Source organism: Neodiprion fabricii, chromosome 2 (assembly GCF_021155785.1).
Source record: "Neodiprion fabricii isolate iyNeoFabr1 chromosome 2, iyNeoFabr1.1, whole genome shotgun sequence".
NCBI lineage: Eukaryota > Metazoa > Arthropoda > Insecta > Hymenoptera > Diprionidae > Neodiprion > Neodiprion fabricii.
In genome coordinates, this window is record NC_060240.1 from 12878625 (window position 1) to 12893435 (window position 14811).

General features: G+C 34.0%; 1 protein-coding gene and 1 long non-coding RNA gene across 10 annotated transcripts; both read left to right on the forward strand.

Moving 5' to 3' along the window:
* Positions 1-1070: 1070 nt before the first annotated feature.
* Positions 1071-12099, forward strand: LOC124175810 (endophilin-B1). Of its 9 annotated transcripts, none has more exons than XR_006869244.1 (10): positions 1076-1268; positions 1618-1759; positions 1876-2004; positions 2156-2318; positions 3119-3182; positions 3300-3335; positions 3998-4188; positions 8740-8875; positions 9952-10213; positions 10494-12099. XR_006869244.1 is itself a non-coding variant. In XM_046556361.1 (10 exons), exons 1-9 carry the CDS (start codon positions 1206-1208, stop codon positions 10060-10062), a joined length of 1035 nt encoding a protein of 344 aa, XP_046412317.1. In that variant the 5' UTR covers positions 1076-1205; the 3' UTR covers positions 10063-10065; positions 10494-12099. The 9 variants fall into 9 exon arrangements, 8 of the variants coding, with proteins under 8 accessions (XP_046412319.1, XP_046412323.1, XP_046412324.1 ...); XM_046556361.1 differs by having other exon boundaries at positions 9952-10065; XM_046556367.1 differs by lacking the exons at positions 8740-8875; positions 9952-10213; positions 10494-12099 and adding exons at positions 4338-4361; positions 5897-6023 and having other exon boundaries at positions 1075-1268.
* Positions 12100-12782: 683 nt separating this feature from the next.
* On the forward strand, positions 12783-14212 carry LOC124175814. Its single transcript, XR_006869245.1, has 3 exons — positions 12783-12941; positions 13718-13803; positions 14023-14212. It is a non-coding gene; the product is annotated as an uncharacterized LOC124175814 (long non-coding RNA).
* Positions 14213-14811: the final 599 nt, after the last annotated feature.

Genomic DNA, 14811 nt, shown 5'->3' on the forward strand with positions numbered 1-14811 from the left:
ATTGATGCGGCAGCGCCACGCCGTTGACGGCAAAAAAGAATCTTATGAAAATGGGTTGTTGTTGAGTCAACAGTTCTGAGTTGCGTTTTTGTCCAAAGAATTGAAAAATCTGCTATTATTGGTCGGAAGTATAAAAAATAGAGAAAATGAAGAAGCGAGATGAAGTAGCTGATAGCGTATTCGGACTTAGTGCAATCGATTCCTCTCGCAAAATTACGTCGATATAGTGCATCAAAGAATTAATTTAACTATTATTCATCAAAATCGGTCAAATTTCGACTGAAAAAATCCAAAACGGATTTTGGATCTTTGCGATCTTGCGATTTTCAAAGCTCGGAAGATTTTCGTCACAGAACCGTTTTGTAGGACTGCTCTTTCTCCACTAATTTGACCATCAAGAATGCGGAAAAGACATCCAAGAGAGCGTAGGACCAACAGCAGAAGAATTACGAACGGAATCTCGTTTTTGGCTGTAACGTTTGATCCGTTGCTGGCAACGTATTCCACGAAGCTTGTTTATAAGCTCTATAAGTAGCTGTTCGAAGATATAAGAAAATAATATACTTCATTCTCATTATTTTAGAATCGTAATACGTGTAATGCATTGAAATGAATCAAGTCATCATATTTTTTTTTATTATCGTTTATTGTTCCGAAGAAAGGCCCTGCTGGACACACTGCAGTATTTTCAGTATCGACTATGCGTTAATAAACGTATGAAAAGGCATCTTTAATCATGCACGAATGCACGATTCTGGAATAAAGAAAACGAATTATATTATTTTCTTACCTTGCAAAACTAACTATCGTTTTATTCGATTTCCATCTCGCTTCTTCATTTTCACCGTTTGTTCATACTTCCAATTAACAATCCTAGATTTTTGAATTCTTAGAATAAAAACACAACTGAGAACCACTGACTAAACGCGTCGTTCAGACTCGCGGCATTTTGTCGTTGCGTTGGTACTCCTTTTCATGCCGCCGATATTGCGCGTCAATTTAACGCCCATGAAAATCCAGCTTGAAAACTGCTAGTTTAGCTTTGGCAAGTGGTGCTCCTTACGGTGGAATGAGTAACTGCGGATCGATAGTGTATGCACTATATTGCATACATATAGATACACGATATTATAAGGCACGTCCGGGCTGCTCCTGCAGATATTATAGTGATAATAATAATAAATTGATTTTCAAACGTAGAAACAATGGATTTCAACGTTAAAAAATTGGTTAAAGACGCTGGAACCGCGCTCAGCAGAGTTGTGCAGGTAGGAAAAACGATACCAACGTCATAAATTCCGTCCAGTTCATAGTTCAAAAAATAAATAAATAGATCGAATTGACAAACTAGACCTACGGTGTGAAACTTTGCTGTCACTTCTGACATTTTGTTATAATTCACCAACCAAGCGAACAACAGTCACATCTTTTATCATCTTTTGCCTACATCGATTTGCACTAATTGCAGTTTCCATGCACAATCAAGTTACACGATTGCCATAGAGTCATCAACAACGTCGTCATTATCATTGCTATTGTTATTATTGAGACTTGCTACTATCGTTATTGTAATCATCGTCAGTCATCTACAACAAATTTATTTCCGTTTGCTCTTAGCTCACCGAGGAGAAGCTCGGAACATCTGAGAAAACTGAGCTGGATGCTCACTTTGAATTCCTCGCTGACAGAGCAGATGCGACTAAAACTTGGACTGAGAAAATCCTCAAGAATACAGAGGCAATGCTCACACCAAATCCAGGTACACCACTGATATCTTACCTGGCACCGTAAATCTTTTATCGAACATACAGGATCAGAATTTGGAAGGTTGCAAAACATTGTAAACAAAGTTGACTCAACTATTTCTATCCACAGGCAACAGAATAGAGGATTTCTTCTTTGAAAAAATCGACAAAAAAAAGCCAAACCGACTCAGCAACTTGGAATATGTTGGCATTGACATGATCGAAGCTGGGAATGACTTTGGTCCTGGAACTGCTTACGGTGCGTCAAATCAAAACCTGAAATTGCTTCTCCGTGTAAAATGATTGATTTGCTGGCTTGTCAAAAGATCAGAGGACTTTTGCAATTATGTTTTTTAGCTGTTGTAGTTTTAGTGATAGCAACTTGATATTAATTCAGTCAAAAATTTCAGGTGGGGCACTGATCAAAGTTGGGCAATGTCAACAGAAATTGGGGCAGATAGAGAGAGATTTCATCGGCACAGCGGCAAACTGCTATGTTCAACCGTTGAGGAAGTTTTTGGATGGAGACATGAAGACTATCAGCAAAGAGCGAACAATTCTAGAAACCAAACGGTAAATTTTTCGAATTTATATCTCCCGGTAACGCAGTTGATCGTTTTTCTCAAAAATTTCAGACATATCTGATAATTTTATTTTTTGAATTTTCTCAGAAGTGTACTTGTACTATGTTTTAAAACTGTCCTGAAAAAGATTCTGTATTAAGTACCTCTGCACAAGTTTTGGGATTTCAAGAAATTTTAAAAAGTTTCTGTAAAGTTCTCATGTTTTTGTGGCAATTTCTTTTGTATTGAAAATCTGAAGAACAGCGAGTTTTCGTGTTTCTGCCTAGCTCTGATCAATTCGAGTTACATGTGAAATTGGTTCAATTTTTAGAGAAAACTCATGTTCTTTCAGAACATGATTTTATATGCCAAATCTGAGAAAATCCAAGTTCTGGTGTTTCTGCGCATTCATTGACAGTATCGCCATATGGAAAGCTGTCATGATTTTCTAAAAGAAATCAGAAAATATTAGGAAACAGTTGAGGTTATATCTTCCGAAATGCACATGAAAAATTCGGAATTTTGACTACAAAGGAATATTTTCAACAAAACTAGTATTGTGATAACCTTTCGGTATTTTCAAGAAATGTGAAGGTTTTTCCATAAATCTCGCTAAATTAATTTGCTGCATAGGAATGGAAATATTTGTGCAAAATACATAGAAGTTCTGGGAATTATTCTGAAATTCCTCAGGAAAACTCAGAAACTGTTGGAATTTCTCAAAGTTTCTGAATATAATTTTCACCAAGGAATTGTGAATGAGTTTCATAAATGGCACTAAACATCATCATGCTATTTCGTAATTTTCAGGCTTGATTTGGATGCTTCCAAAAATAGAGTTCGAAAAGCGAGGAGCATGCTGGGTCAACAGAGCGTAAGTATTACTCAAAGTGAAAGAATAATTCACTGCAACAATGTTTTGTAGTATTGTCTATTAAACCTAAATCCATTCTGTGCTTTGTTTCGTTCACTGCAATGCTGCTTCTCATAGGAATCTGGCGTTTCTCCTGAAGTTTTACTCGATCAGGTATTCACCAAGCGATTATTTCACTGCTATGTTCATCATTCTAATATTCTGTCGTAATACAAGTCTCAATTTAGTGTTTTATCACAATTTAACTGCGAAACGGCACTTGAGAAATATAATTTCAATATTTACATATTGCCAAACTGTTTTTGAATTCGGATGTTTCAAATTTGGATTCAACTGTTTTTGAAATACATTGTTTTGTCTTCCGCCAAGATTTTTATGACCTAATAATCTACCAAAACGGCTATTACTTTACTTATCTTTATGTATTATGCTAAACGTTTTTTTATATTTCTCCGACAAACTTTAAATGAACCAATAAAATCGAGGCAAAAATTTCAGTGAGATGAACCAATTAATGTTTAACTATCATATCATCGTACGGTGTCACACCGTCACTCTTCACAGTAATTAATTTTGCGTTGTGTTGAAATTGTGTGAACACAACCAAGTTTCAATTTGAGAAACTTGTTGTAAGATGTGGTCAAGTTTGATCAACACATACTTATTACTTCATAGGAAAAAAAATATAGGTATATCACATATATATGCTCGTCATCCTGTGAAAAATGTCAATGAGTGATTAACTTAGTAAATGTATGCGATTTCGAGGATTTGTATACAGTTTTAACGTATTGCCTGTGAATTCCTGACACCAGGCAGAAAGGGAGCTAAGAGTAGCGCAGTCCGAATTCGATCGGCAATCCGAAATTACGAAGTTCTTGTTGGAAGGAGTATCCAGTTCGCAGGCAGGCCACCTTCGCTGTTTACATGAGTTCGTTGAGGCGCAGGCTCGCCATTATGCTCAGTGTCACGCAGCGATGCAAGACTTGCAGCGAGAGCTGGCTGGGTGAGTGCTGTTATATCTGCGCAAACACTAGTTGAGTGTGATTACTATCCAGGCGTGGGAAACACGAATATTAATGCCAAATTCTGTTATTCACTGTCTATCGATATCTGTTGCGGTAATTTGATACTGTTTGCTTGTTTCTCACGCAGCTATCCCACTTTGTGGTGATCCGAGTGAGTAAATTTGGACGAAGTTTAGTAAAATTATCACTCATTTGAGGCAGATAATTTGTTAAAAATTTTATTCCATCTATAATAATATCATTGGGGGTGAGAAGCTTTGGAATCTTAAACAAGGCTCGTCTAATAGTATTTTCACTTACAAGGAAAGTATCAGATTTATGAATCGTGGATTCTGCACGGATTTCTATGGTTGTTCCCCTGTCTTAAAATATGAAACCTGTGATACGTAGTTTCATTTAATAAGCTTTTCTTCACTTTGGTTACAATTGATTATATTACCAGTTCAGTGAGTGAAAAGCTATAACAAACGGAGCCTGTTATGTCCTTTTGACCTGAATATTAATTATTCATTATCCTTTGACGAAGTTTTATTAGTGGGATCTCACCTCGGATTTCAAAATAACTACCAACATTCGACGACGTGGATGCTTATTTTTAGCTTTTCTGCCTCGAGCATGCATTCTTGGGGTGGCAAAAAATGCTAAAGTTCATGCGACTGCGGCAAAAAAAAGAAACGACCATGGTGTTTCATCACCACTGAATCGTTTTGCAGTTCCAGAGCGGCAAAGTTACAGAATGAGCACTCTGATCTGTTGTAACTTGAACAGAGGAAAGCCCATTAACTGAAACTACACATAGGTGCATCATATTTTAGGCCAAAAAAATACTACAAGAATTATCAGTGGAATCCATGATCCGGAGTCCTGATACTTTTCTCATTAGTATAAGTGTTGTTTAAAATGTTCGATTCGAAGTTCGATATGTGGCAAAGTGTACGCAGCCTAATTGTAAAAATTTCTCAGGGCTCCTGAAGTATAGGCCATTGTTTTCGAGTTCAGCCGCTCCATTGCCCATTTAGTTGTAAAATATTTCAAGTTAGTTACAATAAATATGTAATTTTGTTCGTAATGAAATTTGTCCAAATTAGTCACTCCTGCTTATATACTTTTATATGACCAATAAAATTTCTGCATATGCAAAAACGAACTTCAACAAGTTGTTTTGTCCGACCAATTATTCTGAGAGCAAAGTTATGTGAGGCTTTTTCTATCCTCATTCGATTATCTAGTAACGGTATTTTTTTTTTCTAAAGTGACGCAAAGTCTGTTGTATTGCTGAATTAAAATAAAGAAAGAAAAAAAATAACGTCACTAGACAATAGAATGAGGAAGAAAAAACTCACATCTAACTTTGCTCTTGAAATAATCGTTTCGAAGCTACGGCTTGCTAAAGTTTATTTTTCCAGATGCAGGAATCTTCATGGTCTTTTTTTTTATGTTAACGAATAGTCAAGTTTTAAAAACATGTGCATAGAACATATTTTGTTTAGTTTAGCTAACCGGTGGATAAGGAGCCCTGTAATGTGTTACTATCTAGACATGTAGACTCAGCTTAATCGTGTGTGATGGTGATTGATGTTGTCGATGCGTAGTACTTATCGATAAATGTGCTTTATTGCAGAGCATTTCTCTATTCTGTCCTACCTGCTTTTCTTACTATCTTTGCTTGCATGATTGGGATTCCAGGGCACGGCAACCGAGTCCTCTTCTACGAGTCAACAGCGAGGAAGTCACCGAGCTTTCTCATCCCGTTGCTCCTTCCCCTCCCCAAGTCCAAAGTTCACCCACTTATCACCAGTCCTTGGCAGGATCTGACTATGTTACCGCTTCTTTTGACACCGACGTGACAAAAGTCTAATGCTGATGAAAGTCAGACTATTCACTTGAATCCTACTTCCAACCCATCACTCCTCTTCTTCTTGACGACGATACTGAAATTCATGTTCAAGTGCGAATTTGTTTGAACTATGAGACATTTCGAAATCTGTTCTTTGCTGGTATTCTCTAGTCAGATATGTTTAAGGATAACTACTAACGCAAACTAAATAACTAGCCAACTAGCTATTGAACTACTAAACCTTCCTTTTTACTTATAATAATATCATATATGTCTACTTGTTGTGTAATCTAAGCATTCTAAATTATAGAGCATGGTTAATAATTATAGCATATGGCGAAACATAGCTCAAATATTGTTTCGATGCCGTCATGCTGCTTCGAACGGTTTATGAGAATTCTCTTTGCACGTGCATGGTAACATTGACAATGTTTTTAGTACATAATAATCGACATGTTGGATTTGGGACTTACTCAAAACTGCGGTCAGGAGGCTTAGAACCCAGTGCATTGGAAGTATTAGAAATTTGAACTTAAACGGAATTTTTCCCATTCGTCAACACGTTGTGATTAGTTTTCATAAAATAATATGCAATAATAAAGCTACATTCAAATACCAGAAAAGAATGTTTAAATGCTATGAGAATATTGAAATCCCATATTAAACAGAACGTCAAAACACCAAACCACGTTTTCAAAAGTTCGAATTATGGAAAATTGATTGCCAATCCGATCTGATAAGCTTAAAACTTTTAGGATTAATGGACTGTACCGTCCAAATAAAAAGTGCAGAAATATGAACGAACCATTTAAAAAATTTAAAGCAATGTTATTTGTGCTAAGAATGGTAAATACACATTCTACAATATCTCTGGTATGTAACAGAAATGAATCTGAGCAAATCGAAGACCGCTAATTAATATAACAACAATTTGTGAAAATTGTGAGATGCTAATGTTTTTTGGCTAATTTTGTTCACAATAAAGATCCGCATAGATCGTCTGCAACAAAAATTTTCAATAATTTTCTCCAGAGCAAGTAAAAATATATTTTTGTACGTACAGTACAACAGATGTACATCAACAATTACAATTGCGCGTTATAACTGCACTGTAACGTAAGATTTCTTAAGTGTTTTCCAGGTTATTTACAGGGATCTAATCAACGAGCAGAATGAGTTCAAAACATTATAACTCGTATTAAATCAGAGTAGCCATTCTATTTGGAAACCGGGAAACGTTGCAATAATCAGAGATTCTCGTTTCACTTGGAAAAGTCAGAAAATTTTTATTGAATTCCATGAAAAATTGAAATTTGAAACAAAAATTTTTATATCATTTCGAATATTAAAGTTTTAATGAAATACTTAGCATACCTATGTATGCATGATTCACAGGTTTCACAGTGGGTCCCCTATTTAGCTAAAAGTATCCTACTTTTTTTTTCTCTCCCTATAATCACTCTAAAACTGAAGGTGTCCCCTAAATGTATCATAAATACACTGAAATGGACTGAAAAAATCAATTTGATACTTGAGAACTATGTTTGTACTTACAATTTAACATAGGAACCACAAACATACATCAATCTTCAAAACTCTTATATTTCACAAAACCATAATATTCATGGTGTTGTTATCTATGGAATATGTACGTTCATTAAAAATTATTTTGTTCCTACATTTAGTTGGAAATATAAACATTATTCTCAAGCAACAAATTGATTTTTTCAGTCCATTTTAGTTCGTGAAAAAAAGGATTGATTAAAAAACTTTAGAAATTTCAATATCTTTTACATTCAAAATCTCAACAGCCTCCCAGCATATGTTAATATTATCCGAAAATTTTTATATGTACACGGAATTTTTCATCTATAATATAAACATATTTTTGGGGTGTAATTGGAAAAAATTCCAGAATTACCAAAATAACGGACACCCTAGTGTGTATCTCATTTCGCTGTATTTGGTCAGACTACGAAAAAAGATTAGAACCTCTGTTCTCTATAAAATTACCTGACTTGAGCACTATGAAGCCTGGATTCGTTTCGAAAAAAATTTAGATATGAGTGAAGTCCAAAGACTTTGAAATAAATAAAATGTAATTTGTAACAATGTATAAAATTTTTGCGACCATACATTAGTTTTTATAGGTACCAAAGGTTCCTAGAAAATTACTATTTTGCATATGCAAAACCTGAAGTAATAAGGGAATTGGGTGTAATCTGAAATTACTGGTAACCCTGGAAAACGCCCGAGTCCAAGGATTTTGAACGTTCCTATTATAAAATCTTTTTATAAAATTGTTATCTTGACTACAATTATTGAAATTTGCTCAAAATCATTTGTGTAACATAGTACGAACGTTATTTCCCTAGTACTCACTATCACTGGCACAAATATCCCTGCCAGATATTTTTTGAACGGTTTTTTCGCTTATCTTTGTTCTTTATTCACTCAGACACCTCATTAATCCTCCAGAAATTTGGTAAAACATTAAAGTATATAAATTAATTTCATTTCATTGATCAAATATCAATCTAAATACTTTTGATTTCGCATTTTTGGGTGCTTTGTCTTGTATTTAGTATCCTTGCTTATGCAGAACTCGACAGACAGCGGCTATTTGATTTTGTTCGTCGATCCCACACGCAGTTCAGTACGCAATGAAACTCATTATTCCTCCATCTCCCAGCATGTCCGGAGCAACCTTCCACCCGTCCACCCCACCGTCTCCTTCCGCACCGGCGGAGAACGGCCAGGAACGAGCTCGAGTGATCTGTGACTACGACGCGAGGGATCCGAGTGAATTGAGCCTGATGCAAGATGAGGTAAACAGGTTTGAGATCTAATCAGCACCAGGTTTGTCTCCTGGCAGAATGTAATTTGCAGAAAGCTGCACCTTTTGTTGGCGCAGTTCAAGTAATCAGCTAGTTTTCGATATAAATTCAACTGTTTTTTTACTTTACGCAACACTAAGAAAGTTTCTGGGTACTGTTCTCGTTTTTGTATACATTTTGCCTGTAACTGACTTTAGAATGTGTCTTAATTTTTATATTTCAAGTGTCGCTGACTCTTAGAGCGTGAACTCCTAATACTGTAGAATTATTCTCTCTTCACATTGTTCCAGAACATCTTGAATATTGTCTTGAATACTGTTATTGTAATTCTTGAGATTATGATCAAGCTACACATTATTTTTTCTACATAGAGATTCGACCTTTTTCTGAGAGACGAAATTTTACAATTATAGTTCGCAAATGTGGAACATGTAGTTAAACAATGAAATACTCAAAAGTGTAAAGAATTATACAATAATAATACTGAACTACCATTTCTGTAATATATAGGGCGATTTATACTTACTACAAAAAAACGCATGATATAAATACTATTTTAGGATATAGATTATAATGTTATAGTTGTTGTATTCGTTTTTCGCGCGATTAACATAATTTCTCGATGTAACAACGTTTTTTTTTGTTTTTTTTTTCCCTCAAAAACTTTCATTTACTACACACGTAGAACTTCTAATTTGTATTTTGTCATATTTATGCATATGTTTATATTTTAAAAATATACATTTGCCATATGTTATTATTATTACTATTATTATTATTATTACGATTATTATTATATTATTAGTATTATTATTATTGCACTAAAGGTGTAGTCAATAAAGTTTAATAAATTTCAGTTTTACATTGTTCTGATCTGATCACCTGTATGTACTATTCCTATATTTGAGTACCTCTACTAATAATTTCTTCATCCTATATTATTCGTATATAACTTATTTCTTTATGTGGTGCGGAGTCGAATCTTGAAAAAAAAAATTTGAGACAGTTGTTGATATCGTTTCTGCGCCACTTTCCGCTAAAATAGATAATTGGTTTTCATTTTTCAGGTGATTTGTGTATCTAAGATTCCTGGGGATGGAGATTATCTGATGGGAGTTAGAGGCAATCAGCGAGGCAAAGTACCCAAGGCTTTTCTGGAACCAATTGTAGCTTCCTAATAAGTAATTCCGTTTGTTTATAGCTTGAACTGTTGCAACAGTTTGAAAATCGATGAAAAACAAAACATAAGGTTGTCAGGATTATTAACCACTTCTTTTTTAATCCAAAAAAATTTACAATGTCATTGTAAAATCTTGAAGAGGCAATCAGGTACTATTTGACGTATTATATTATAATGGGGAATTCTAAGTGGTTTTACCAAGCGTCGGACTTTAAAAATTCCCCATTTCGTTGTAACTTCACTATATAGTAATATTCTTTTATATAATATTATTGCACCAGATTTTCCGTAATATTCTCAAAAGTTTCAAAAAAAAAACTTACAAAAATATCTCGGCAAAATTAATAATATTTTACTAGCAACGAAGGAATCACCCTTCAGGGTTTCAAAATCCTTATAATTTTCTACAATTTTCTAAATTTCTTTCAGATTTTCTAACGTGGCTTTAACATTCGAAGTTTAACGGATTCTAACTTTGGAACGGTAGAGATATCAAGAAACTAAACAACACAGGTGATTGTCTTTCAGATAACTACAATATATTGAGATTACAATAAAATTGGGAACGGTGACTGTCCGATGTTTGGTTCAACTGCAAATGTATGTTTTGAAATTGCAATTGTTGTATAATATTCAGACAAATAGTTTTAAGCATTTTGCATAGTGCCTATGTGGCTAATGAGCGACAATGTGTATTGTACCAATTAGTAGAGAATTCGATAGATGTAGGGGATTTGTGGTTCTGAATTTTTTTCAAATCCAAAACAAATCGTATTGCAACTTATTGCTACATTCTATTTTGTTTATTTGGTTTAGTACCGACATATTGATAGATCAACTATTTATTAACTAATATATTATGTTGTCTATTATTTTTAACATATTGAGCTTGTCTATTCGGTTTAAACGAGCGGTGTGTATAATGAAAATTTAACGTAAAATATTGATAATTAACATATTTTGAAAGTCGGTTGTGGTCAGATAATTTTTAATCAAGACAAGCAACGGACTTAGCTAACTGTTTCAATCGAACAGTCAAACTAATAAGGAGTGCTTTTACTTGTTTGATTTTTTTTTTCATGGTCGTTGTAAAAACATTATTCCTTGAAAATTTGCAGAAATAAGAGAATATTCTAACGGTTTCAAAGAGATTTTCAGTAAATTCACCTGTTTTCTGAATGTTTCAACATATGAGAATAAATCTTGAAATGTCAAAACATCATGGGTTAATATTAGTGAATAACTAGAACAGGGTTGATCCCTGACATGTACATAAATTAAAACAAATTATTCCAATAATCTTAATTCTTCAATAATCAGTAGATTCCAAGAGCGGTGCGTCGTTATTACACACTGTTTGTCAGATATTTGGAGTGAATAATATTGAAGAATACGCCCAATTTTTAGAAAATGCGCTTATAATATGTACAATAAATTTAGATATAGTGATCCACATTTCTGCAATAACTTCGTCAATACAATAAATTATATTATATTATAATGTTAAATCGATTTCCCATTACTTAATTGTAATAAGGTGATAACTAAGTAACCATGTTAAAATTATTATCCTGTTAAAGTTTAAGTATAAATCTACAATATAATGATGCAATTATTATGTATATGGTTACTATATTAAATATACACATTTGCTGATGTTGGGAAGTTCAATACTCAGTTTGTGAGTTGAATTGAAATAGTTACAAATCGCTCCGACAAGATCAAAAAACTTCTCTGAAATCTTTTAGGTATATACTATTTTACCGGAAAGTTCTGAGAAAGATTCCCTATTAGTTCTGGCAAACTTTGAATTCTTTTGATAAATTCGGATTATCAAAAAATTCAAAAAATTCTAAAAATCCATAATACGAGTTTTCCTCTTTCTGCCCATTTATGATCAATGAATCGAGTTAGAGGTAACAATTGCACCAATTTCTTGAGAGAACTGATATTTTTCTGAACATCATTCCATATCTGAAAACTGAGAAAATCTGAGTTTTCGTATTTTTGCGTATTTTCCGACAGTACCACGTTACGGAAAACTGAAACAGATTTTTGAGAAATAATTGAGAATGTCCTTTCCAAAACATGAAAAAATCTGAATGTATCTGAACGTAAAGAAATATTTTCAATAACACTAAAATTTTGATAACTTTCTAGTAATTTTTAATAAATATGAAGGTGTATCGGTAAATTTGCTGACATTATTTATTCGCGTAAAAAATGAAATGTTTCTGCAAAATTCCTAGAAATTATGAAAATTGATCAGAAATTATTCAAAAAAACAGAAACTGTCAGAAATTTACGTTCTCATTGAATTCATTGATATTTCTCCAAGCTTCTAAAAATAGTTTTCGCCAAGAATGAGTTTGACGTTTGTTCCATGACAGGAGAGTAATCTAGATAATAATTCTAGTCGGTTTAATCAAGAGTCATGACTAAAGAAACCGATTATTTTTCGATATATTCTCACGAACGGAACCGTGACGGAAATTTCATCTTCGTCAAACATTCGATCCAATCCGTTAACAAGACAGTCAACAAAACGCCGCGAACGCGGTTCAATTTCTAAAATACCTTGCCTTGACTCGCGAAGTACATACTTTGAAATAATGCCGGTTTATTGGAGTTATGTTCCATAGTTGGCGGCGGAATAGCGAGATCAATGCGCGGTATTTTTCCGCGCCTCTGTGGTCGGAGTTCGGAACTAAAACCTTTCACCACAATTCGTACACATTTCCGGATCCGGAAAGCGAAGGCTGGTCTCTTTCATATTGGATTTGATAGCGGACGGAGCTCGTCGTTTAGGCATCCGAAGTTATCGGACCTTTCTAGAGTGAATCTAGAAATCTCAATCCATTCAGGATGAGAGCAAAGGTGCGTTCAGTATAATTATATTAATAGTTTCACCCAATTTTCAAGAGTAATTATTCCAATTATTACGTATTTCCGTTAACCTCGAATGGTCGTTATTTTTGTTCTGTCGAACCTTTTCCATTACCGCATGTTTCGAGTGGTGATGAAAAGTGTGCAATTGTGCAATGTACATTTTTCAGGGCTATAACGCTTTTCGTATTTGTGTCAATTATAATATTTACGTATCTTAACGCGTATTTTCAAATCCACGCGTCGCTTTTTACCGACGTGGCGTCGTCAAAACCCGGTCTCGACATTTATTTAGTACACTATGCGCTGGGTGAATTAATCAGTACATTTTTAGACAAGTGTTTTGAAAAGTGTAGCAGTAATGAATTGGTGATTCGAAATTTGCATCGCGTGGATTATTAAGCAAAGTAATTGAACACGTCTTAAAGAATGTGGTGAAAATCATTTTTCGTAGAATCTCTACCTTGAGTATTCACACGCGTGTAAAATTTGTATTACCCATACCTATGTACCGCGTGATTTACATCAACAAACTTTGTATGAAAAGAATACTGAAAGAATTCAAATTTGTATTTCTACATTTTTTTTTGGCAGAAAATTGACGTAACGAATTCATTTTTCTCAAGTAAATATGACTTCTTGTTTGAAACAGACCAAAAGTTCAGTATTTTTTGTTCGTCTATTGAAGTAGTCATTTTTAACTAAAAGACTCCGACATTGAATTATAACAATTTCACGTTTTTAATTCATCTCTTCGATTATAACAGTGGCGAAAGAAGAGGATGCGCAGGCTAAAGCGTAAGAGGAGGAAGATGCGTGCAAGGTCCAAATAAATCATTCCACCATGACATTTGTAAGTATTTTATTTGTCTTTCAATTCTATGCCACGATGACTCTTGTCATATCTGAGTTTCATTGATTATGACTTAATATTCAGAATTTGAATAAAGAAAAATAATCTAATACAAGTTTTGATGGATTATTAATTTTCTAGAATGCAAGTTGAAGAAAAGTTCTTACCTTTATCTTGAAGTCTTAAGATATCTACTGATTCCCTGTTTTTCACTTTCAGGAGTAACATGGATAATTCACTGACACTGGGACAACACTTCGTCATTGTTTGACCAAGAGCAAAGTACTAGATGTGCACAACTACATCCTCTTGTGGATCCAAATTACAGATAATGTTATCGACGTGGAAGATTTAATACTTAAAAAAATATTTATCTTGTTTTGATACATTAAAACTACGATTCAAGATATTGAAATAATTTATTTGAACCCATTCCATCCATTTTTTTTGTAAAAGTTCAGAAATTTTCATTAAAAAAATTACTTTCATTCAGCGAAATAAACAAATAAGTGAGTTTTATTGGATCAATTGATTTGCTTGGTTTAAATGTCGAATGTATTAGACATGTGATAGGGTAGATTCTGTGTAACATAAATTAGACCACTCTTAAGCTTTCTTACTTTATGACATGTCTCTATCATTGGCATTTCTTTTCATTTTTAATGTAGTCGCGTTTTACGGTATTATTTCGGAAATCGAGCGTTCAGATTATGTGGATCATAAATTTTCATGACTTGAAGAACTATGTACTATTGCAACATCAAATTCGAAAGTATTTATCATGTTACTTTAACAATGTTCTCAGTTTCGAATTCACTTCGAACGTGGCGTCTCCCAGTTCGGCAGGGAGGGGGGGTTGTCAATTATATATATATCTGTTGGCCTGTTAGTCGAAGCGGGAAATTCTGAAAATATACATTCAGAGATCGTATTCCCTTAACATTTTTTAGCCTGCCAACGCGTTACCGCAAAGCTTTTTTCATTGTGTGAAATTCGAACGAATTCTGT